This window comes from Gordionus sp. m RMFG-2023, chromosome 3 (genome assembly GCF_954871325.1).
Source record: "Gordionus sp. m RMFG-2023 chromosome 3, tfGorSpeb1-WG-v2, whole genome shotgun sequence".
NCBI lineage: Eukaryota > Metazoa > Nematomorpha > Gordioida > Chordodea > Parachordodidae > Gordionus > Gordionus sp. m RMFG-2023.
In genome coordinates, this window is record NC_088777.1 from 50,940,186 (window position 1) to 50,966,396 (window position 26,211).

The 26,211-nt window shown below is 30.2% G+C and overlaps 1 protein-coding gene across 2 annotated transcripts; it reads left to right on the forward strand.

Annotated features, from left to right (window-relative positions):
- Positions 1-84: 84 nt before the first annotated feature.
- Positions 85-24,424, forward strand: LOC135927694 (probable ATP-dependent RNA helicase DDX46). Of its 2 annotated transcripts, XM_065463857.1 has the most exons (23): positions 85-162; positions 219-272; positions 550-760; positions 2,754-3,119; positions 3,273-3,407; positions 3,822-3,908; positions 4,245-4,328; positions 4,548-4,644; positions 7,800-7,920; positions 9,007-9,182; positions 9,576-9,653; positions 10,372-10,500; positions 11,491-11,573; positions 13,242-13,406; positions 13,966-14,355; positions 16,001-16,104; positions 16,967-17,129; positions 17,684-17,857; positions 18,765-19,031; positions 20,128-20,376; positions 21,759-21,849; positions 22,052-22,218; positions 24,200-24,424. In XM_065463857.1, the coding sequence occupies exons 1-23, from the start codon at positions 137-139 to the stop codon at positions 24,248-24,250; spliced, it is 3,468 nt and encodes a 1,155-aa protein (XP_065319929.1). In that variant the 5' UTR covers positions 85-136; the 3' UTR covers positions 24,251-24,424. The 2 variants fall into 2 exon arrangements, with proteins under 2 accessions (XP_065319929.1, XP_065319930.1); XM_065463858.1 differs by lacking the exon at positions 24,200-24,424 and having other exon boundaries at positions 21,759-21,842; positions 22,044-22,208.
- The last annotated feature ends 1,787 nt before the right edge of the window (positions 24,425-26,211 follow it).

Below are 26,211 nucleotides of genomic sequence, written 5' to 3' on the forward strand. Positions count from 1 at the left end.
CGAGGAAAAATAAGATATTTTTCAGTGATAAATCAAGTCATTAAAATATCTTCACGTCATTATGCCAAATTTGAGTCCTATAATGTGCCATTCAATAAATTATATAGTGTAAATTATTATATTCAATTTTTTTACGATGCCTAGATCGCCTAGATCATCAAGGTAAATTGATCAATGATATAGTGATTGTGTACATATACTTAAAAATATTAAAATAGATCATCATATCATCAAAGTAGCAAACGATCTCGATATTCTTCAGATTCAGATGAGTATGAATAGTTTTTAGATAAATATATAATTAATTGTTAATTCTTAAATTTAGCAAATAAATTTTAAGCTTTATTTTATTATTTCTCTAATCAGTTTTTATCTTAAGACGAGTTAAAATTTTTTTAAATATTTAGATACAAATGGGTTTTTCCAAATATGATCATAGCATAGTGATTGGTAAAATTTTAACCTTATTCAAATATCTTAACATTACTTTTGTTTAAAATTACATATATTGATTTTAATTATACAATATATTTTCTGATTAACTTTAAGCTATCGCCGTAAACATAGAGCTTCTGATGTAAAAAAGCATAAAAAACAATCGAAACATTATAGATATAAAGATAAAAGCCGAGGAAGAGGAAAAAAATCAGAATCAAGTGATTACTCAGATAGTTCTTCTAATAGTAGTCTAAAAAATGCTAAACAATCAAAGGTCAAAAAAGAAATCAAACCTATTAAGACTAAAGAGGAAATTAAAAAGGTAATCATGTAAATTGATAATCAAATATTTTATATTAAAAAGTTGTTAATTGGTGTATTAGTCAATTCTTAAAAGTTATCTCTTATGTTTATTACAAAATATAATATATATAATTTTGACAAAGCATCAGTTTATTTTTTTCAAGATAATATCTTTATGTTTGAAATTTAAAAAAACTTAAACATTAGATCATTCCAATTAAAATTTTACCAAATATTTTATTGATATTCTTTTTGAATTAATTATCTCTAAAAAACAATACCGTTAATTTAGTTTCAAGCTTGTGCAAATTAAAAAATTGAGAATGAGTTTAATTTAATTTAGTTAGTGTGAAATGCTTGGAATTTGCTATTCATTGAACCATTCATACTTTTCATTTTAATTGATATAAGAAATATAACATATCTGACATGATTTTTATAAAAATAAACAATCTAACTTTGTTTCCTGATAATTTTTATTTTAAACAGTAAATAGTTGTATTCAATGCCCCCCCCCCCCCCTAGATTAATTTTTAAAAATGGGCCAATTAAGATTTTAGCCAAGATGATATTATTATAATTCTCAAGATTTGGTAAATAGAGATCCAAATTCTTCTGACATCTACGAATAAAGTCTCCAGGATTTCACAAGATTATTTTGTTCTAAAATCCCATTCTTAAAAATCCACCCAAATTGGGCCATTTACCAATGTTAGTAGTAAAAAAATATTTTTTTAAAAAATGTATTCATATAAATAGTTAATTATATTAGATAATTGTTTTATGAAAAATTATGAGGGGAATCAATGCTTCATTTAAATTTTTTTTTGATTGCCAAGCTTAACCTTTGTAATAGTGTTCTACAATTTTAGGAATCAAGGCTCCATTTTTTCTAGGCTTGAAACTGGGGTTTTCTAACTTTTCGATTCAAACCATAATTTTATTGACCAAATTAGTCTAAATTTTTTTTTCATCGTCATCATCCATCTCATATTATTTACCATGTTGCCAGTGAATAAAATCAAAGTTCGCCACTAAAATTTTATCCAAAGGCAGGGTGCAAAATAAAAGTCGATATTAGTGAAGGTCAACGGTTTGGTCCTACGGTCCGTACCGGTCTTTTTTTATTATTTAAGTTTGCTTTACTATTCAATCAATATAATTTTTTTGTATATTTTATTTTATAATGATTTAAATTGCAAATTAATTCAAGCGATTTAAAAAAAATCGGAAAATATCGGATTGGAGAAAAATATGTGGACAGCCCTATCTAGAACATATATTATCGAAATCTCGAGGCCTTAGGCAATATTTCTCCTGCTAAAATATTGAGTTTGCCATTTTAACAACACTACCAAAATATGACTTACCCTCGAGGTCTCGAAATTTCGCTAATAATCCAAAACCTGTCTGTCAACCTATGTGCGAAATCTCCCAAGAGTGGGTGTAAAATAGATTAAATGGCGCCAGTGTTGTTAAACGGCTCGAATTGAGCCGTTTTTTAAAACCGGCTAACTCGATATTTTAGCCAGAAAAATATTGCCCTAAAGCCTCGAAATTTCTATAATATATGTTCTAGACCCTTTGTTCCTTCTATGAGCAAAATCTTCAGGCTTGCGTAATATTCTTCTTGAATGAAATATTGAGTTTAGCCGTTTTTAAAAAACAACACTCGCTTGAAACGAGACTCGTAAATTTTTTTTTAAAAAATCATTTCTTTTCATTTCATTTCATTTCATTTCTCTCTTCTTCTTTTTTTAAAAAAAATTAAATAACCTTAATTTTTATCAGAGTTTTGTTATAAAAAAAAATGCTTCAAGAAAGTTCTAGACTTTCTATTTGCCGAATCTCGAGGTTTTCGTAAATATCATTTTAGGCCAAAATCCCATTCGGATCGTTTTTAAAAATCGACCCGAACGGGGTTTTTTTTGGAACAATCCCAGGTCTAATATCGAGATTCTTGATAATCTAACTGAGCTAACCTAATTTTTTTTTTGGTTTTCGCGACAAAGGAGAGGGAAAACGCGAAGCTGGAAGCGGAAATGAAAAAACGTAGAGACAGGATAGAAAAATGGAGGCAGGAAAAGAAAAAACAATCGCAAGAGGGCCTGGCTGATAATTCGCTGGAAGTTCAACCGGATGACCTGGCTTCTAAAAGCACTTGGACCCTGGAAGACGACGAAGACGACGTCACGGAAAACGACGCCGAAATGAAGGGAGAAGAAAATGGCGAAGAAGCGGGAAAAGTGATTAACGGAGAGTCTGACGCAAATGAAGAGTCAGTTAAACCTGTGGCGGTGGTCATGGAAACGAATACGATACAGCTATTGGAGGAGAAGGAAGAGATCGAGGTTGACCCCTTGGATGCTTTTATGGTGGTAAGTAAAAAATTAAAATTGTCTTTGTTTCATTTTCAATTTAGAAAAGAAAGCAAAAGAAGAGAAAGAAAGAAAAAAAAGTAACAAAGGTTATAGATAATCTGTTAACTCTGAAAAAAAATATTTCCCTTCCTTTCCCAATACCTTTTATAGGGAATCAAAGAAGAGGTCAAAAAAATCAAACAAGCCGACAGAGCCAAAATCATTTCCCAAAAAACTGTCATTCCTTCACCTATCAATCCCGCCATTCTACCCATCGATCAGACAGAATTCGATATCCCTTTACAAGTTCACCTTATTGATTATATATATATATATAGGATATTGTTTAAATCAGGGCTGTCAATTCTAAAAAAATGGATTTTGGTTCAGTGAAGGTTATCCAAAAAAAAAATGTAGTAAAATTAACAGAAACATCCGTTTCTTTTAGTAAAATTAATTCATAATCATAATTAGAATAACACAATTAAAATTTAAAAAATTATTATATTTGTATTTTAAACATTTTTCTTTGCAGATTATCATGATATCTTTCAAAATATCACAATTGGGAGAATGAATAAATAATCTTGTTCAAATTTCAAAAAGGGTTCTGGTTCGGTTAAATCTTGGGGGGGGGCTATTATCATTCTCAGCCCTAGTTGCTAATTGAACTACACTTTAACTTTTCATGCTAAATGTTTTTATTTATTTTTCTCGTAGATAGAGAAGCCAATACCTGTAATTAGACAACCCATTCCCAAGTCTGTCAGGGGAGAATTGATGGAACAAGGAGAAGATCTTTTGGAAGTTATTTTTTTTAATTCCTTGTTATTTTGCTCTCATATTATTATTTTTTATTATTAGTGATGATATCGTTCAAAATCAGATTTGAAATGACAATGAGGTGGGGGAGGGTATAAAGATGGGTCCATTTAAGTTTGCTAGTCTTGTTCGAGATTTCCCAGGAAGAAAAATGATAAAAATTCACCTTGTAGATTGGGGTTAATTCTTCAGACTTTTTAAAAATATCATCACCATGCCAGATATATATTCGTAGATTAGAGCACACATATACATTAAAATCGAATATTGTATTTATTTTATTACATAAAAAATTTTGACCAACAAATTATGTAACGATAGTATTCGTCTGAAGAGGAAGAGATGAATTACCACGAGATGACGGCCATGCTGAATAGCAACTCTAACCAAAGCAAATTAGACAAGGTTTTTTTTTTGATAGATATGATACACCATAATATATTAAAGGGAATAAAATTAGGGGAAAAAAATGGATAAAACGAAAGAAAAGGGGTGTGTGTGTGAACCCTTCCACAAAAAAGGGTTCGGTTCAGGTTAAGGGTTTGGAAAACATAAAAATACTTCATATAAAAGAAGAGGAAAGCAATTATACACGTTTTAAATTAATTTTTTTTTCTTCCTAAGTTCATCACATCTATGGACAAAACATACGTAGAATACGAACCTTTCCAAAAAGATTTTTACAAGGAAGTCCCAGAAATTACCAATATGACTCCACAAGGTTTTCTTTTTTAAAATTTATTTATCGGAATATATATTTCTATGATACATCTTGTAATTTTTTTTTTTACAGAAGATTTTGAAATAGTGCGATATTGATATTGTTGCAACTTTTTGCTATAGGAATTGGACACAACTAATTATACAAACAATTTTTTTCTTTATTTTTAAATTTATCTCACTTTCCTCAATGATGCTTCTGCTTCCGATGTTGTAAAGTGATCATTAGCCATAGATCCTGTAGAAAAAATTGTTCTGGGCTCCCCGGATACTTGTCTCATAAAGTTATTCTTATTAGAATTTGAGACAATTCCCTTTGCCGCTAAACTTGGAACTCTCCATACCCTTATTCTCGGTAACGGTCCATAGTTCACTCGACAGTCTACACACTTATGTCCCAGTCTACCACATAAAAAAATCAATGGATATTGCTTATAGGTGTTCGTGATTGTTCTCTCATCATTGAATATCGAGTCAAATCCTCTTCTTCTCCCATCATAATTGTGTTATAATTGTTTGTCGAAGGTAATGTGTACGGAGCCCCTCGTCCATTTTAGCAAAATTGAGGCTTGGGTGTAATCATACCTTGTTGCTGTATTAACAACCATCTATCTAACCAGGCATCGGCCAATGGACTCCCTAAATTAGCCTGGTTCACTTGTATTATGGATTGTGGCGTTCTAATGTAGAAAGTCATCACATTTTCCATTATTTTTAGAAATTTTATTTTAAATTCAAAACTTTCTTTTAAATTAAATTATTTTATTTAGAATTAAAAAACCGAAACTTTCTTTATAAATTATTTAATTTAGAAATAAAAAACCAAAACTTTCTTTAAAATTGAATTATTTTATTTATTAATAAAAAAAATTTTTTTTAATAAATGATTTTGTTAACCTTCTTTAAAATAATTTTTTTTTATTTCTAACCTCTTTTCAATTCCTTTTTCATAAAATCGCATTAAATAAATTTACTACTATACCCCACATAATAAATACCCTATTTCTTGTTTTTATTTTTACTATATTTTTTCTTTTAAATCAAACTTAACCTTCGAAAAAAATATATATTAATTCAATTTCAATAATCTTTATAAATAATGTTCAGTTCAGATTCTTTATTTTTTAAATTATTGACCCATCCCAACACCAAAAATAAAATTTAACCTAGCGTATTTTTTTATCAACTAAGTTTATTCGCGACATAATTGGAAAAATAGGAAAAAATTGTGAAGTCTGTAACGCATGGGCAAACATGCCGTGTCGGGATAAGAAAAGTGTTTGGCCCCAAAGTAAATAAAACTTGGGAAACAGTGCATATGGATTTTTTTGAGTGTAATGATAAAAAATTTATTTTAGGTGTAGATGCTTTTTCAAAGTGGATTGAATTTGAAGAGGTACTACGGGAATTGTTATTAAACATCTGAAAAAATTATGGTCTAGATTCGGCATTCCGAAATGGGTGGTTTCGGATGGTGGTCCGGGGTTCGTGAGTGGAAGTTTTTGTTTGAGAAATAATGTGCAACATATGTTGGCACCACTGTATCACCTTAGTTCTAACGGACAGGCAGAAAGATTGGTGGCTGTTGTTAAGAGTTGGTTGAGAAAGGCCGAAGAAAGAAGAAATTTGGATTGCTCATTTATATTATAATAATGGGGTAGGAAGGGATGGTAAATCTCCTTCAGGAAAAATGTTGGGAAGAAAAACTAATACTTTTTTAGATATGTTGAAACCTGTTTCGAAAATTTTAGAAATTGAAAATAATGTGGAATATGAATATATAGATGATCAAATGGTCTGGGTGACAATGTATGGGAGTGGTAAAAAATGGGAAAGGGGAATAAGGTAATAAATTATGTAAAATAAGATTGGAAGATATGACGGAAGTGCGTCGCCAAAGAGATCTGTTAAAATGTCGCGAATAAGCAGTTGATAAATAAATACGCTAGGTTAAATTTTATTTTTGGTGTTGGGATGGGTCAATAATTTTAAAAAAAATGAATCTGAACTGAACATATTTATGAAGATTATTGAAATTGAATTAATATGTATTTTTTTTCGAAGGTTAAGTTTGATTTAAAAGAAAAAATATAGTAAAAATAAAAACAAGAAATAGGGTATTTATTATGTGGGGTATAGTAGTAAATTTATTTAATGCGATTTTATGAAAAAGGAATTGAAAAGAGGTTAGAAATAAAAAAAAATATATTTTAAGGAAGGTTAACAAAATCATTTATTAAAAAAAAAAATTTTTTTTGATTTCTAAATAAAATAATTCAATTTTAAAGAAATTTTTGGTTTTTTATTTCTAAATAAAATAATTTAATTTTAAAGAAAGTTTTGAATTTATAATAAAATTTCTAAAAATAATGGAAAATATGATGACTTTCTACATCAGAACGCTACAATCCATAATACAAGTGAACCAGGCTAATTTAGGGAGTCCATTGGCCGATGCCTGGTTAGATAGATGGTTAATACAGCAACAAGGTACGATTACACCCAAGCCTTAATTTTCAATAAATGGACGAGGGGCTCTGTACACATTAACTTTGACAAATAATTATAACACAATTATATGGGAGAAGAAGAGGATCTGACTCGATATTCAATGATGAGAGAACAATCACGAACACCTATAAGCAATATCCAATGTTTTTTTTATGTGGTAGTGGGACATAAGATTGTAGACTGTCGAGCCAACTATGGACCGTTACCGAGAAAAAGGGTATGGAGAGTTCCGAGTTTAGCGGCAAAGGGAATTGTCTCAAATTCTAATACGAATAACTTTATGAGACAAGTATCCGGGGAGCCCAGAACATTTTTTCTACAGGGTGGCTAATGATCACTTTACAACATCGGAAGCAGAAGCATCATTGAGGGAAATACAAAAAATTGAGGATATGTTATTGGCCAACCCTGAGGACGAAAATTTGGGAATCAAACCTATAATTCATCCCAAATAAAGGGGTGAGATGTTGTAAATAATAAATTAATATTATTTACAACAGATATTATTAGGAAAGATGTAAAAGAAAGAAATAGAAAATAAATAGTTAAAAACAAAATGCATTATAAAGAAAGAAAGGAAAAGATAGAAAGAAAGAAAGAAATAAATCATTATTAAAATTGACATTTGTATTTCCCGTTACGCAGAGGTCGCCGAATACCGAACTAAGCTAGAGGACATCCAAGTCAGAGGCAAAAATTGTCCCAGACCGATTAAAACATGGGCGCAAGCCGGTCTTTCAGTTCGAATAATAGACATACTCAAAAAGTTACGAAACAAATTATTTTATTATTTAAACGTAACCCATTATCGACTTTAATCCCACTTGAAATATTTTTCATATTTCCGTAACCTCCTTTTTTATGCTAACCGACGATTCATATATTAAAAGTTTACATGCATACATTTGAAATCAGCTGTAATCGATGTCTTTGGCTACAGTGGTGGACGCCACTGAAAGTCATGGGGTTTAAATGCCTTTCACATTTTGTCTAAATGCCTTTTCAGGGGCGGACTTCAGTATATGCACACGCGCATTTTAATGATTGAATCGTTTGCCTATGTTAGCATTAAATGCCATTTTTCTACATAGATCCATGTATGTTTGGCATTCCATCAATCCATATCAGATTAGATTCACATATATTGCTATACATATTTGATTCGGTGATGAAAACTTTTTCCCTACTTTATAATGATTTTTTTTTGTAAGTAAAAAAAAAATACGAAAATTTATTATTTATGCCAATTTTCGATTTATTTTAGCACCAACTTTACATAAAAATATTCAAATTATATATACTATGTGGTTAATTTTTATAAGTGTCTTGGTAAATCTAAATAGTTAAAGCGTAATATTATAAAAAACAAAAAAAATTGAAAGATTCTTAACAGTTTTAGAGTGTGGGGAAAGGAAAAGATGTACCCACATTACATTACCATTTTTTGGGTTTTTCCCACCCCAATCGTTTTTTAGTTCTTGAACAAAATGAAACTGATAGTTTTCGACTTGGGGGTAGTCTTGTTAAACGGCTTTATTTTAGCCGATTTAAAAAAAAAATACTTATCAGCCAGAAAAGATATTAACGCGAAGACTGAAGATTTTGGTCGTGGATAGCTCGAAAGGTTTATACATCTATTGGCGAGGCCAATATTTTTCTGGCTAAAATATGGAAGTTAGCCGCTTTTAAAAATCGGCGTAAAATCGGGCCGTTTAACAACACTACATAAAGGGCCATTTTTGAACGCTAGGATTATGGGAAGCTGAAATTATCCCAACCGTAATATCTGTATTGATATAATTCCTGTTTTCCATTAAACGATAAGCTAAAAAAATTTTTTCTTCTTCTTTAGGTTGAACATGACGACTCCCACTCCGATTCAAACCCAAGCCTTACCCGCTATAATGAGTGGGCGGGACGTTATAGCCATAGCTAAAACTGGTAGCGGTAAAACTTTAGCCTTTCTCTTACCCCTTTTTAGGCATATAGCTCACCAAGAATTACCGGGGGAAAACGAGGGACCTATAGGTTAAAATTTTTTTTCTCTTAAATTCCTCATTTTTTTTCCTTTCTAATATTCATCAAAGAAAAATAATTTTTGTATATGTCAAATAAAAATAACAACGTTTCTTTCTCTCCAATTCTTTCAAATTTTATTGAAAAGCATTATTTTAGCACGAAGCACGTAATTATTTATGATAGATATCCCTAATTTGAGAGCAAAACTTTTAACCCATTTGAGCCGAATTCGCCTCGCGATAATTAATTATGCACCAAAATATGCTTAAATTTTTATAAGAAAAATAGTTAATATTACATATTATTTACCCAGATTTTTTTTAAAAGGAAATTATCATTTTCTTCCAATTTTAATTTTTGGTTTTTTTTTTTATTTCGCGAAAAAAAAATCTGAAAAAACAGCTTTGATAATGACGCCGACCCGTGAATTAGCCACTCAAATTTATAAGGATGCCAGGAAATTCGTCTCCAGAATCAGCAGTAAAAAATCTTTTTGTTTCCATTTCGATTACTTGTTTTCTTCCTTTTTATCGAATCAATTTGAAATGCGGGGCATAGTGAACCAGCATTATTTGGTATCTCACTGCCCTGAAGACCTGTATAATGTGCATTTACAAGGGATCCGAATTACCCATTCCTTTCTAATTCTTTTACGATTTAAAATGTTCGGTTTCAGATACTCTTCAGATTCGCATATTGGAAACTTTTCCTCAGAACCGAAATATTTAACGAGAAACCTAACCTCCCGGAACATATTCCGGGTAAACTTTTTTTAAAAAAAAAACAATCGCGCTTCCTTTTCCGGTCACATGTTTATCTAAAACATGGTGGGTGACATTTTTGAAGAAGTCCCTTTCCTAGCTAGTGTTGTTAAACGGCTTGTTTTTTGAGCAGATTTTTAAAAATGGCTAACTCAATATTTCATCTAGAATAATATTACGCAAGCCTGAAAATTTTGTTTGTAGTAGAAGGAACAAAGGTTTGGACATCTATTAGCAAAATCTAATAGGCAATATTTTTTCTGGCTAAAATACTTAGTTAACCCGTTTTTAAAAAATCGGCAAAACGAGCCGTTTGACAACACTCTACTCCTAGGTTGGTGTGTAACCATCGCTTGCTTACACTTGGAAAATGATCAGCTGACATATCTCTCTTTTTCTTTTTATACATTTATTTATTAATTTTTTTTTGAAAATAGATCTGGGAGAAGTGGTTTGCATATATGGCGGAGCGGGAATCAGTGAACAAATAGCCTCCCTGAAAAGGAGTCCAAGCATCGTTGTTGCAACACCAGGGAGGATGATCGATATGCTCGCCTCTAACAGCGGTATATCTTTTCCTCCATTTTTTTTTGTTTAAAAAAAACATAGACCAAAAAGTGTTAGGAATGATAGAAGCGAATAATGTATAAAGATTTAAAAACTGTTTTTTTTTGTATGTTTGCAAATTAGAATTTTTCGTTCAAAAAAAACTTATTTATTGACAGCATTCCGCGTTTTATTAAATTTTTTTTTTTCTGCTTACTACTTATTATCCTAAACAATAATAATAATACAAAATAAATATATATAAATATTTTAAAAAAAATACGTTTCAAAGAATAATTCCATTTTTATTTTATCTAATAATAACACATGATCTAAAACAAAGAATGTATAAATGTTATCTATATCTATATCCTATTCGAAATTAATTGAAAAACGCCTATATCTGTCAATTACATATCAATCAACAGATATAATACTTATAAAATTTTAAATTCTCATTATATCGGAAATTATGGATTTGGGCAAAGCCTAAATAGGAGTAATTTTCAATAATATGACAACATATCTGGATCTATTGATAGTAAAAAAATGTTGAAACTAATATGAGGTGCGATTGGAGATCGCCAGGCTCGGTTCTCGGCATAATTATTTGGTTTTTTAGCATAGATCGTGATTTAACATCTGATAATATAGATGGAAAATCATAGCAGATAGAATGAAAAATAGGATTAGAGAATTAGAAATGGCTGATTTATGAAGCGAATAAATGATGTTATAATACCTCCCAATATAATTTAATTTATAAGAAATCAAATTTATGACTATGGCAATGTTCTTGAAAGTCCTGATTTTTATATGTTCTCAAATCCAACCTATTCTTTAGCATTCTATTTAGAAGAGTGAAATTAGCACGCCCATGTTTTGGTTTGCTCGAATCGCATTTTTATATAGGTAGCTTATTTAAGTGCTATAAGGCGCAGATACGACATTTTATTGACACGTAGCACACAAACTAACCCCTCTAAAAAAAAATTTACTTTTTTTTCTAGGTAAAGTTACAAATCTCAAACGGATAACTTATTGCGTACTAGACGAAGCTGATCGAATGTTTGACATGGGTTTCGAGCCACAAGTAAAAATATTAAATACTTTTTTTTTTGAAAAACAAAAAAAGATTTTGACACATTTATAGTTCTCATTTTCCTCCTTTTCACTCCATTTGCCCCAAAAAAGAACCCCACACTTTTCTCCCATCTGCGCAAGCCGTTTTTTCGGTGAAAAACTCGACTAAACCGGGTTTGCGTTGGTTCGAATGAAGTGGTTTTATCGGATAATAAATGTATGTAGTTTTCTTATCATATCTCGTTTGTCAAGATGGTTTCCTATTATTTGTAGTATCATAGTATCTTGTAATTTTGTTAATATGGCTAGAGTTTGGAACCGGAACTTGGAACTCTATGAAGGTAAAATCATCTAGGAATAAATATCTAGATTCCCAGAAACGATGGGGACCTTGTATGAATATTGTTTCCTGAACACTTTTAGTAACTGATGAAATACTCCTCATAATTATTTCACAATTCCGCCCTCCCGCCCCCACTAATACCTAGCTTTTGGCGCCAATTCCAATACTATTTAGCCAAGCTTTTGACGCCAATTCTAATACTATTTAGCCAAGCTTTTAGCCTAAGACTTTTTTTATGTGAGACTCGACTTTAAGGATTGAAACGAATTTTTTTTTACGATATGAACTTGGCGCTAAAAACTATTTTATAGTTGGTTGAAGTGATTTAGTGTGGTCGTTCAATTTGAAAAAGAAAATTTTTTTTTAGATTAGTAATCAAGTTATATTAGTGATATGTTTTTTTACGATTATAGTTTATGCAAACAACAAAGTAAAATAATAATAATAATTACACAAGTCTGAAAATTTTGCTCATAGAAGGAGCAAAGGTCCAGACATTATAGTATCGAAATTTCGAGGCTTAGTCAATATATTTCTGGCAATAATGAGTTAGCCCTTTTTAAAAATCGGCTCAAAACGAGCCGTTTACAACATTAATAATAATATTGTTTCGCAGAAATTATAATCGTAGAAAATATATCACTAATATAACTTGATTAATTACTAATCTATAACAATAAATAAATAACAATTTTCTTTTTTCAAAATTGGACGACCCCCTACAATAATTACCACCCCCTTCCATCCATATGATCTTTAAAAAAAAATTTACATTAGATTAAGATGCAATTTTCAAAAATTATTTCTTTAGATACAAGTTACTTTCTAAAATATTAAAAAAAAACGAGATATATAAGTAACTATCTTATATCTAAGTATCAGCAATACTGCCCAAATATAGTCCTTAAGTATTGAAATGATACTTTGTTTCAAATGATAATTTGCGATAACCCTCCCAATTTATGAGTGAGATTAAACAAGTTACCTCAAAATGACTTAATCTTCACAGGAAGGGAACTCTAAGCAGAAATAACAATGGCGATTATCTGGATTCAAATTTGGTTTATAGAAAATGTTTCTAACCACTAATTTTTGAAATATATGTTCTTTAACTTTCCAACATAAAAAAATTATACAATTAATGGAGTAGGATGGGTTAAACGGGCTAATTCTGCCCTTCATCTTTTTTTACAAGACGTCGGTCATAGTATCGCAACCATTTTTTTTCTTTTTTAAAAAATCTGGCCATAAATCGATCATTCCAGTATGGTCTGGGCACCTGCTTCAATTACCCCAAATAAAAGGTTTCAATACAATTTATCTTTAAAAAAAAAGGTTATGCGTATAATTGAATTGGTCAGACCCGACCGACAGACCGTGCTACTTAGCGCCACTTTTCCCCGGCAGATGGAAGCCCTGGCCCGTAGAATACTGAAGAAGCCTATCGAAATTCAAGTGGGTAGTCGTTCCGTCGTTACCGACACCGTTCAACAAAACATAGTAAATAATTATATCTTATATAATAAATATGTGAACTCTTACGAGAATAAGATTACGGTATCTCCAGAGATTTTTAAATTGTTCTTATGCCCCGCCCAACACTTTTTTTTTATCGGGGGGGGGGGTGAGATAATTATTTGTCTAATCTTTAGTGCATCACTCTAAAATTACTCTAAGCCCTACAGTTTGGTAACAAGCTATATTTTCTAACTTTTAAGTTACTTAAAATATATAATCACTGGTTTATTATATTATATATATATATATATAATATCTGATTTAAAATTACTCCTGTAGGATGTTTTTTTTTTTAGCCTAGGAAGGTTTATATTTGGAGATAAAACAATTATTATTTTGTGGTATATTTTTCTCAGGGCAATTATTTCTTTTAAACTACTATACCATATTACAATTTTTTAAAATAACAAAAGTTATTTATTTAATCAAAAATATATGAAGGTAGCTTGCAAAATAATTAATTACTTTTGCAATGTAACTAGCTACAAGTTACTTTCACTCCCCTTACGACATATATCGCATCTATTTCAATTTTACTTAGCTCGTCATGGAGAACGATCAACAAAAATACCTCAAACTCCTCGAAATTTTAGGGCACTTTTACGGGGATCGCCCACCCGCTCGCAACCAAACATCCGAAAATGCCGCCAATCCGCTCAGCATAACCCGCTTCTTGAAATCGGATAAGACCGAGCATACCGTAAGCGATCGAAACATGCAGCTGGCGATTATTCCCGGTAACCAGATAAGCCAATGGCGGGAGCCCAGTAAGATTTTAGTGTTCGTGGAGAAGCAGGAGAGGGCCGACGAATTGCTCAAAAATCTCATAACTACGGCCGGTTATTCTTGCCTCGCGCTCCACGGCGGACTTGATCAGGCTGACAGGGACAGCGTTATAAGCGATTTCAAGGCGGGGCACGTGAAGATACTGGTGAGCGTTTTTTGATCTATTGTTATAATATCGCATTTTGCCATCTAAATATATCAGGAAAACTCTCGAGGTTACGAACCGTTAACTTTACACAGGCTTGATATGATAGCAAAATCTTTACGTTTGCGTAATATTTTTTTTTCCCTTTTTGGCTATTTCATGTGATGCCATTTAGCCTCCTCCTCCTATCCCAAATCCCGAGAATAAGTGCTTGGGCATATTAGTGGGTTCAATTTTAATACGAAGCATTTATGGCAAGGAATAATTTTATGGCGCCTTCTATTTTATGCAAATTTAAAATCTTCGCAATGCGCTTTTTTTTCTGGCAATGTTGTTATTTTTTTTCAACTTTAAATTTTTCGAGCGGGTTTTATTAAATTTAAAAGTTATGATTTTGCCGGAAACGTGTTCCAGCGTAATTGGAATACCTAACTTATGAATCGTATAGATAATTTTACTGATTTTTGTGTAATTTAATAATTTGTATGAAAAAATCAATAGAAAGTTCATAACAAAACATCGGGCCTAATTCTTCAAGCCTGGCCCGAAATATTTTTTAAAAAAGTTTTGCCGGCCCGACCCTAACCACAGAAAATTTTTTTAGAAAAAATTTTACCAGCCTGGCCTCCCCGAATTTCTTTTAAATGTAGAAATTAATTTTTATGATTACTCAAAATAAAAGATATGTTATAAGTTGTATGGCGTCTAGTTTCTATAAATAAAATAAAAATATTTTTATTTTTAGGGGCTGCGTTCAAAAATGTTTTTTTAAAAAAAAATCCTTAAAAAATTTAAAATTTTCACAAATTATTAACAAAAAACTTTTGACACATTTAAGTTTTAAAAAAAAAAAAATTAAAATAATTTAAAATGCTTGATTATGATTCATTTATTAGTTATTTATTATATAATATTCGAAGATACGACTGAACATAGAAATTGGCTTAGATATTTGGAATTCAGGTGTATATTATAATTAGAAAATATATTATTCATTATAGAGATCAAGGACTTTTTAAAAATATTTGATATTATACCTTATTGTCCTGATAAATTCCCGTGAGACATTTCACATGAATGTGGAAACTTTTAATTATATTCTAACATATTTGAATGAAATAAAGACCAAAAAAAATATTAATATAAAAGGCTATAATCGTTTGGGTTAGTAAATTTATAAAAAATTAACAACATTCAAAATTGTACATACGATTTTTTTTAATAAAAATTTAAAAAATTAATAAATTTTTTTATAAATACCGAAAAATGAAATTGGACACCATTTTATTTTTACATTAAAAATAGCTTATGTTATTTTTTTTCTTCAAAATTTATTTATGATTTTCAGCCTTACATAAAAAAAATTCAACATAAAATTGATAAATTTAAGAAAATTTCCAAAGCCAGATTCGACCCGGCCCGAATTTTTCAAAAAAATTACCGACTCAGCCCGAGCCCTATTTTTCCGGCCCGGCCTACTTTTGCAGATCTCTAATTGGAAGTGTTCTTAGCGTAAATTAACAAAAATTTTCAGATTAGTGTTCAAAGTGTATAGAGTTTAAACTGCTTTTCTAAGAAAAAATTTACACATATTACTGTCAAATTTTAAGATCGAATTATTATAAATATATTGTACCTTTTTCAGATAGCCACTTCGATAGCCGCTCGAGGATTGGACGTCAAAAATTTGGACGTGGTAGTAAATTTCGATTGCCCTAACCATTACGAAGATTACGTGCATAGATGCGGGTAAGGATATATATATATATTTGTCTGCTCTCCGCTATTGCTCCCCTCAATGTTCGTCCCCTAGTTCTTATCATTTTTTAAAAAGGCTCTCCAAAGAGCTAGATTTTCAGAATGCTAAATAATTTATACTCGCCGGAATTTTAAATTCAGGCTTGTCGAGCTACCACCCCATCCCCACTCATAAATGATAGGAATAGTGTAATATTATGCCCCATTTTTAAAAGTTATTGATTTGGCGGATAGATGGGGAAAAACTTTAAATTTAGCCAATTCACTAACCGATTAAAGATTAAAAATGGCTAAAATTGGCCACACTTATAAGATGTAACCGACAAAAGTGGCTAGAATGACCAAACCGCTAGACTTGTGAACCGGTAAAAAACAGTTGGACCTATAACCGATTAAAACGCTTGGACTTGTAATCAATGAAACTGCTAGTCATACGAACGCTAAAAAACAGCTAGACTTGTATCGGGGCTATATTAACTGTTTTAAGACGATACTTTATTATTTTAACTTTTATAAACGTTTAAAAAAAAGGTAGAAAATATTTTTAATCTTATATTTCCTATTTTTTAAACTTTTATATTAATTTGAAGTTTTATGATAAATGAATTTTTAGAAAAAATTTGTAATTGTTTTTTTTTCCCTAATTAATTACACTAAATGATTATTTTTTATATCGACTTTGCTTTGCGTTTTATCGGTTTTTGTAACCTTATCAGCTAAAAAAAAGTGATTTGTACATCTCAGTTTTAAATATATTTTTTTTAAAACACCCCTATATCAATCTTTTCATCTAATATAAAACCGAGATATATATTCCTATTTTTTTAAAAAAACAACAAAATGTATCGTATAGGAGAACGGGTCGGGCTGGCAATAAAGGTTTTTCTTACACCTTTGTCACGGCTCAACAAGGCAAAATGTCGGGGGAACTGATCAAAGCCCTGGAGTTGGCTAAAACACCCGTTCCGGAAGCGTTGATCAAGCTTTGGGAGAGTTACAAAGAGGAGCGGAAAGCGGTAAACCCAGATTTTTTTCTTTGATTGTTTGTTCGAGTGGAAGCGGGAAAAAAATAATTAAATAACGCGAAAGGGAAAAGAATTGATTTAAGGAATCCAAGCTTTAGGAGATGAAAACTAAGGAGGGTCGGTTTTGATTGTATTTTCATATAAAACAAAAATTTAAAACCATTTTTTTTTTGAATATCAAATATACTTGTTTTTTGAATGTCAAAAATACTTGTTTTTTTGAATGTCAAAAATACTTGTTTATTCGAATGTCAAAATACTTGTTTCTTGAATGTCAAAAATACTTGTTTTTTGAATGTCAAAAAACTTATTTTTTTGAATGCCAAAAATACTTATTTTTTTGAATATTTTATTTTTAGTCAATATTTTGAAGTGACAAAAATTCGTTTAAATGTCGAGATGGAAAAAATGTCGTGGATTTTTGAATCAAATTTGTTTTTTTTCCTCGAAAAGTGAAGGAAAGAAATTTACCAATTGGAGGAGGGGATATTTTAAAACAAAAAAAATTTAATCATACGAATTCATATTTAATTTTTTTTAAAAAGGCCGGTCACGAGGTCAAAGAGAGCTCAGGGGGAGACACCGTTTCGTCGACTGGGTTCGGTGGTCGCGGCTTTAAATTCGACCGCACAGAGGAAAGGTTGGTCAAGGACGTCAAAAAACAGATGAACCCGGAGGAGGAAGATGAGTCGAATCCTTCTCAGACCTTACCCGCTAACGTATTTTTTAGATTCATTTTTTTAAACATTAATATTCGTTTTCATTCTTTTTTTCTAATCTTGACCAGGAATTTTGGGGGACAAAGTGACAGATGCCATGGCATAACATATGTTTTTAAGGTCTCGTCCAAACTTGACCTTAAATTAATATATGAGTGTCCTCCATAGGCGCCGACTTCATGGGTGAAGTAGCGGGATTCACCCCCTCCCCCCTCGTTGAAACATTTTACAAAATAGGTATTATTGACTTATCAATATTTTAAGCATCAAATTTTCCTATAAAAAAAAAATTTGCAACTCCCATAGAAAATATTTGTCCTCTTACCTTGATTGGCGTTTTTCAAGGTTTTATACGAGTAAAATTTTTCTTACATACCATTTCTATTCGATCGATAAAAGACAAATTCCGCGTTTTCGAGTTTGGACATAAAAATATATTTATCGCCCGGGGCCGATATTTTTTAAAAAATAATAAAACACATTTTTGTAAAAGGTCAAATGCGAAAATTTTTTTTTTTTAAAAAAAAGGGGGTTTTAATAAATATTTGCAAAAATGATATACCAAAATGCGTTGGATAAGTTTAATATAAAAAACATTTTTGAAGGATATGATCTACCTTCTTTTGGGATATCACTGCCCCCTTTTTTTAAAGGAAATACTGAGACAAAGTATTATTTAAATCTCGGTGTTGAGAAACGGCTCTATTTGAGACAATTTTTAAAAATGGCTTAATCAATACGAGATTTCGCTATAGGTGTCTAAACGTTTGTGCCATCTAAGAGCGATAATCTTGAAATTTCTGGTCATAAATTGTTGTAAATGATTTTTTTAGGGCTCCTTGAAAAAAAAGAGATAAAAATGAACTTATCCACTATTATCATATATATATTTTTTTTTAATTAAAAGGTGGACCATGCCCTGGATCTAGTGTTCAAGGGGGAATCGTCTAAATCGCTCCTGTCACTCGACCCCTCAACTCGTCAATCAACGATTGCGGTCAACCAAGCGTACGACGGTGATAGTTCTACCCCGTCGAATCCCAAACTCGAGGCCGCCAAAGCCGCCGCCTCTAAGTTAGTACTAGGCGGAGCAGGGGGCGGACCGGATTATGTGCAAAGAGCCACGGAGGCGTTCATGAAAGGAAAAGTGCAAGCCGAACCCATAGATTACGAGGTTTTTTATAATTACTGCTAAAAGAATAGAAAATTGAATTTGAAAAATCTCTCAAACTTCGGCTCTTCAACATCACTCGAGATTTTTTTTTCTAAGGTATGATGGCAGCGGAACAAGGAAATAGATAAAAATATTTTTTGGGATTAGGTGGATTAATTTGACATTGTGCCATGGGATGTGAAATCCCTTTCAAAAAAACAACTCGTAATTACAACTTAATTACGTTAACAAAATGTAAACGGTTGTGAATGGTCTCCACATTCATGGTTTAATGTATTATTTAATGTTATTATAGTGGGGTGGAGCCTTTTTTTTTCTATATTATCAGTTGTTTCAAATGGTATCTTAGTATGGTTAGTTCAATATTTGTTTGGGCGATAAAAATAAATGACGTTAAAATATGTTTCTCCTTTCGGCGTTTCTTTTTTTACAACTCTTCAGGAACGTATATCTTTCTTAACCCCATGTTTTTGGCCAGAAACAATATCCAGGGAAGCAATTGTCAAAAGGCCCGATTTGAGGGATTTTCAATAACGCCCAGATTAAGATTTTAGATAAAAAATACGCTGATTACTAGATAGAATGTCGCACGAACCTTAAACAGATATATTTATGATCCTACAAGCAAATTTGCTTTCTTTCTTTCTTTCTTTCTTTCTTTCTTTCTTTCTTTCTTTCTTTCTTTCTTTCTTTCTTTCTTTCTTTCTTTCTTTCTTTCTTTCTTTCTTTCTTTCTTTCTTTCTTTCTTTCTTTCTTTCTTTCTTTCTTTCTTTCTTTCTTTCATTCTTTCTTTCATTCTTTCTTTCATTCTTTCTTTCTTAATGGCTCTGGTTGTTATATAAATTTTAAAACTTTAAATGAGTGATTTTTTTTTGTTTCGTTTAGGATTAATAGATTAAGGGTGGGGTGGAGCTCAAAAAACTTTTTTAATGTGAAGTTGTTAAGTGTGCACTTTTTGGTTTGAACTTGAAAAAAAAATACGAAGTAACCCAAATTAACGTGAGAGATGTTAGCTCGGTTTGAAAGTTGGGAAGGATCACCAACTTCAACCATCTGTTGATTTCTATTATCTCTCTCTTCAAAAAAAATAATGTAGAAAAAACGTAATATGGCCGAACTTCTGGCTGAAAAACTTAACGCCAAATTGAATTATTTGCCTTCCTCTTCCTCCTCCGATGGCTTCCTGCTTCCTTCCTTGTTCAATAATCAAGGGGATAACGTGGGCCTCCAAATAACGGGGAGTTCCCTGGACCAGAATGCCAATATACCCCACCTCAGTAAGTACGAAGAGGAGATCGAAATCAATGATCTGCCTCAGCAATGCAGGTGGAAAATCACTTCCAGGGTATTGAATAAATAAATATATTAAGAAAAAAAAATTATTTTAAAAAATACGGACTAGCAATAGCGGACTAAAACGGACCGGGGCTGGTTGAACTATTTTTTTTTTACATTTTCTTAAGGCATAAAATAGTGGATAGTAAAAACCAATAAAAATCGATTCAGGCTGTTTCACAATTCGAAATTATTCGGAAAATAAAATGCTCGTAGAGCGATCTGAAACTGTTTGATTGACGTTCACTAATCGATAATCGATTGGTACATTTATTATCCCCCTTATTTATTATATAATGTTTTTTCTCGAATGAGAACCGTATATGATCCGAACGATTATTTGTTATATTTTGAAAAAAAAAAACTATGATAGGTCAAAGATCCGACCAAAGACCATTTTTTTACGATGTTTCTGTATAAATGGGACCGCTATAACAACCTTACCCTCAACCCTCCCCCTTTACTTATATTTTATAATGTTTAGCCTTGGTATCATCTAATGTTGTTAAACGGCCCGATTTTTATGGCCCCGATTTTTATGGCCCCGATTAGGATTTTAGTCAAAATAATATTGTTTAACCCTCGAGATTTGGCAAATAAAGGTTCAAACCTTTTTGCCTCCTATGAGTTAAATTTTCCGGAGCTGTATAATAGTGCGCGCAAATCGAGCGCTTCAAACGTTGCGTTGCAAGCGCAAAGTAACGCTTTTTAAATTTACTCGTGCGAATTGGTAAAAATTACCGTTTGGCGTTAGCAACCATTTTAAAAAAAAACGCAAATAGGTTTGTTTTTTTTTCATTTACTTGTTTTTTATTATTCGTTTTGTATTATATAAAATGTTAATGTAAATACCAGAGTTGTTAAAGGATCTAGATACAAGTATCTAGATCCTGTATTTAGATACAAGTATCTAGATATAAAAATGTGGTATCTGTATCTAGATAGATTTTTTATTAAAATATCTGTATCTAGATATTATTTTAGACGTTGTATCTAGATCCATTTAAAAAGTATCTTTTAACAACTCTGGTAAATACCTTACTTATAATCTCAAAAAAGGAATATTTAGATAATTAAAGAAATAAGAACGCAGACGATAATATAATTTTCAAATAACGAACCCTCTATTTTTTTTAGAACTAATTTAAAATTTTGGATCGACGGATATTAATAAAAAAAAAAGACAACCTCAATTTAAACAAGGGAACGCGTTACGTTTTTTTTCTATATTTAAATATTACGGCAAAACGTAAGCGCTCAATTTGTGTGCACTGTAATATTATTTTTGACTAAAATCTTAATCGGGCCGCCCAAAATCTGGCCATTTAACAGCACTAGCATCATCAATGACCGTCCAGTTACATATGCTAATTATAATATATATTTAAACAGGACACTGTAAATTACATCAGCGAATTTGCCGACGTGGGTATAACTGTCAAAGGACAATACGTGCACCCAACAACTAATGTCAGCAAAAAAGGTATGTATTTAAAAATTAATGGGGGGAAGTTTAAAATGTAAAACTATTTTAAATAGGGATGAATGGATATGACAGAAAATAGATGAGAAAAACGAATAAATTAAATTATAATATTTTTTGCTCTCACCCATTTTTCCCTCACTCATTGATCCTTCGAATACATCCGAATTCCCCTTATAATTCCCTTTTTTTTTAAAAAAAGGCAAGAAATCCAAAGATAAAAAAACCGTTATAACGACCACCGGGACCGTTTTGGAAGTTCCCCCACCTCGCAAGCTTTACTTGGCTATCGAGTCTAGCACTCCTTTCGGTGTTCAATCCGCCAAGGCCGAAATCAAGAGGTTCATTAAAGAGGAAATGGTCAAGATGGTAAATATTATTATTATAATTTTTTTTTAAAAAACACTAATTTTTTTTGCGACAATAAAAACATGATATCTTAATAATTAATTAATAAACGATAGGAAAAAAAAATAGTTCATTGGAATTACGAAAATTAATGATTTTCATATAAGTTGAGTACATTTAGGGCCATGCGTTTTTTTTGGTATTTGTTCAATTTTGAACGTTAGGTAAATTTAAATCAAACTAACCATTATCACGTGCCAAGTCTGCATCGGATTTAGTTTAAAAAAATAGGCAATTTAATCTTCAAATTGGACTCGTTATCATGAAATTTTATCTTTTATAGAAAATCTACTCGCCGGAGTTTTTAATTAAAAGAGTTCTAAATGTCAATCAAATAAAATATTATGAAAACTCTGAAGACTGAAATTTGTTCTCTTTTTATTTGATAAATGCTCCTACCAATATCTTTAATTTTTCTAGAGAATCGATTTTCTTGATTTTTTTTTGCAAAAAAAAAATAATTTTAGTAATTAGAATGTTTTTATTGCATTTGTGATTAGACCCATACAGGAATAAGTGGCTGTTCACATAAACTCATTTCTGCCAAGCATATCAGACCTTCTAAACTTTTTTTTTATAAGTCATACAAGGAATGCACTATAATAAGATTTTGGTATAATAAAAAAAAATATTAGCTTTGAGGGGCCAAAATATTAATTATTATTATCATCGTTCGTGTGGATATGGATAAGAAGCCATTCAAACCTATTTATAAGGCGAGGCATTAGTTTGAATATATATTGATCTTGGAAATCGAGCATTGTGCTCCAATGATCCCGGTTAGCTTGTCATCTTTTTTCATCTCCCTTTAGCAATATTTATCGCTAATAAAAATGATTCCAATTTCAAAAATAAATATTGGCAGATTCAAAATTTATAAAATAATAATAGTAATAAATATGAGTACTAATGGAAAAAAATATATATCAAGAATTTCGGAAAAAAATCAGATGCAAATCTCCTATATTTTTCGGCTCATAAGTTTATGAATGTAGGGACTAGTTTGGTAGGCGGTAGTAGTGATTGAGAATATATATTTTATTGTAAACTTATTTTTATTGTAGATATTCGATTTATTAAAGAATGATATATTATAAGTCTATTCAAGAAATTTTTTTTTTTATAGAAAATATCATCTATTTTATATAAAAAGATTTTAATTTTCTTTTTCTTTTAAAGAATTAACTTTTAAATTCAAAATGTATACAATATAATGTCCAAATATCAAGTCACAATTGAACGAAATACAATATAAAAATAACGCCCTTAAACAGTGATAAATATCAATTGAAAATAAAATATTATTTTACAATAATATAACAATTTTAAAGTCAATAGATGGTATCATTTTTCCAATATGTGGGAGTATATATTAAATTTACAAGAAGCATGTTATCCTATGAGGCAGAAGATTTGTCAATGTATTCCGAACTGATATCCTTTCAATCAGTTGACGGCATTCTGCATAACGGGATTCATTGAAACCCATTATAAATAATATAAAATTATTAAAAATAGGATGTGTTATATCATACATTTATAAATTTATAAGTGTTGTGGATGATTTAACTGAAACATGTTGACGATTAAATTAAAAACACATCCATTATAAAAATATTTTGTTTGCCAAAATAATTAAAATAACAAAAGGAGGAATAAAATAATTTCAATAATGCTTCGTCTATATTTTAATTATTTTTGCAAAGATTATAATTTTATATAAATGGGTTTCTCGTCAATATGTTTCATTAAATCATCACACTTACCAAATTGAATACCTTTAAGAAATATGAAGTTTTAATTTAAAATATCGTTTGAGAAAAATCTGGAAAAAACATCTCAATATGGCGATTCATAACAAGATTTGTAATTTTTTTAAAAAAAAATATAACAATAAATAAATGTTAAGATAAAATATTTTTATTTAATTATTATTTTCTAGCAAACGAGTATGACACATTTAAACAAAGGCGGCAGATACAAATTATTCTAAGGAACAGAAAAAATTTCGCCAAGGAACGATACATATTATTTATTTTTTTAAAAAATTACTTTTCTCATTTTAGGAATTGGATGATTTGTTTAAGGATTTTTATAATTTTTGTAATTACATATTTATATGGTTATAAATGTTGTATTGCACTTTATTCTGATATTGTAATATATGCGTTAATTAATATTAAACGAATAAAGTATATGTATGTAAAAATCAATATATATATGATATAAGAATAAACTTTATTGTGCAGAAACTTTTTTTAAAAATGTTACAGCTTATAATAAACGCGTTATATAAATCTCAACAGGGATATAGGCCAAAAGAGAAATTTTAGACTGGGCCAGAATATTTGTGGATTCGACTTGAAATTTTGCTATAATTTCTTTATGTAGGATTAGCTCAGTCTTTTTTTAACGATAGATAAATTAGATCAATATAAGCGAAATGTTTATTATAAGAAAATAATATTTTAATAGTATTATAATTAAGCTCAGTATATAAACAAAAAAAATGTATATTGTATATTTCGAAATATTGAATAATAATTATAAAAATAATTTTGTGAAGTAATAATATATCATCAACTAACTTACCAACCAAATCAAAGAAAAGGGGATAAGGACAATGTTGATATTATTATATCTATAATTGTAGTTAATAATAATCCTTCCTTATTATGCCTTTAAAATTTATAATTTCCAATCCAGGTTTTAAATTATATATCACATTTTACAAACCATTTTAATAATATAATTTAATTAATGTTATATCAAATTCGATAAATTATGAACCTTAATAATTAGGGGAATGGGAAAAAAAAATATTTTCTTCGTATATTTATAATAATAATTCATTAATTTTAACATATGAAAATAGAACTTAAATAAAATAAAATTTAGAATTTAAGAATGTAAAAATATAATTACATAAATGTATGTTTCCATTGGTCAGGAATCAAAACATCCAGTCATCTGTGGTGCAAAATGGGCAGGCTACTTTCACAACAGTTCGCACTAAGCTGTCCTTCACAGTGAAGGATTAGCTCGGTCTTTGTTTAACGATAGATAAATTAGTTCAATTTAGGCAAAATAAAATCTATTGTTGATTATATATATTATTTTCTTAAAGAGAATTGCAAAATAACATTATTTCTTCAATTACTAAGAAATATAATATTACAACTAATTTTGAATACATAATTACAATAATTGACCTTAATTTGCGATTTTGAATCATTTTATTTATTAAAATCTTTAATTTCGAATTCAATAACAAAAAATTTTATATTCTAATGTAGATCAAAATATTTTATAATAATGTAAATAAAATAAAATATTAGTATAATGAAGCTGATATTATTCGATTTGTATATCAATAGAAAGTCTATCTGAGGTAAAAAACCTCCTCTAAGTTCATCTGTAATTCTACGGATCTGTGAAACCTAGATCTTTGAAGAAGGAAAAGGCATGGCCACAAAATGCAGAGGAGATCATGGGTTTTAAAATACGATCTTTGGTATTTATTTATTTTAGACAGCTATTAAGATCAAAAATATTTATGCAAGTTAAAAAAAAATCAATACAAGAATATTCCAAAAATAATTTACCTCTTTTCTAAGTGTATAATTAGCTTGAGATATTAGTTAAAGCTAAACAAGCAAAGATTTCGAATTTCTTTCATTCTCGATTTCAGTTTTATATAAGTTTATAGGAGTAGGATATTTAAAAACATGGGTATTGTATTCCTAAGAGCGTAAAGAATGCCGCTTTATATTAAAAAAGCCTTTCAAAGGTATAAAACAATTTATAAGAGCAAAGTAGGAATTAGATTTGACCCATGTTGCAAAGAGTTTCAAGAATTGAATGAAGAAAGGTTCAAACGGCCATGTTGCCTCTAACCGAGGGTCCTAAGTATGTTGATGTTGACTAAGAATCTTAAATTTTTGGGCGTTACGT

Coding starts and splice junctions, on each gene's coding strand:
- LOC135927694 (XM_065463857.1), top strand. CDS start 137: ATGCCTAGATCGCCTAGATCATCAAG. Junction 4,645..7,799: donor TACCAATATGACTCCACAAG/GTTTTCTTTTTT, acceptor CCCGTTACGCAG/AGGTCGCCGAATACCGAACT. Junction 17,858..18,764: donor CTCAGACCTTACCCGCTAAC/GTATTTTTTAGA, acceptor TTTAATTAAAAG/GTGGACCATGCCCTGGATCT.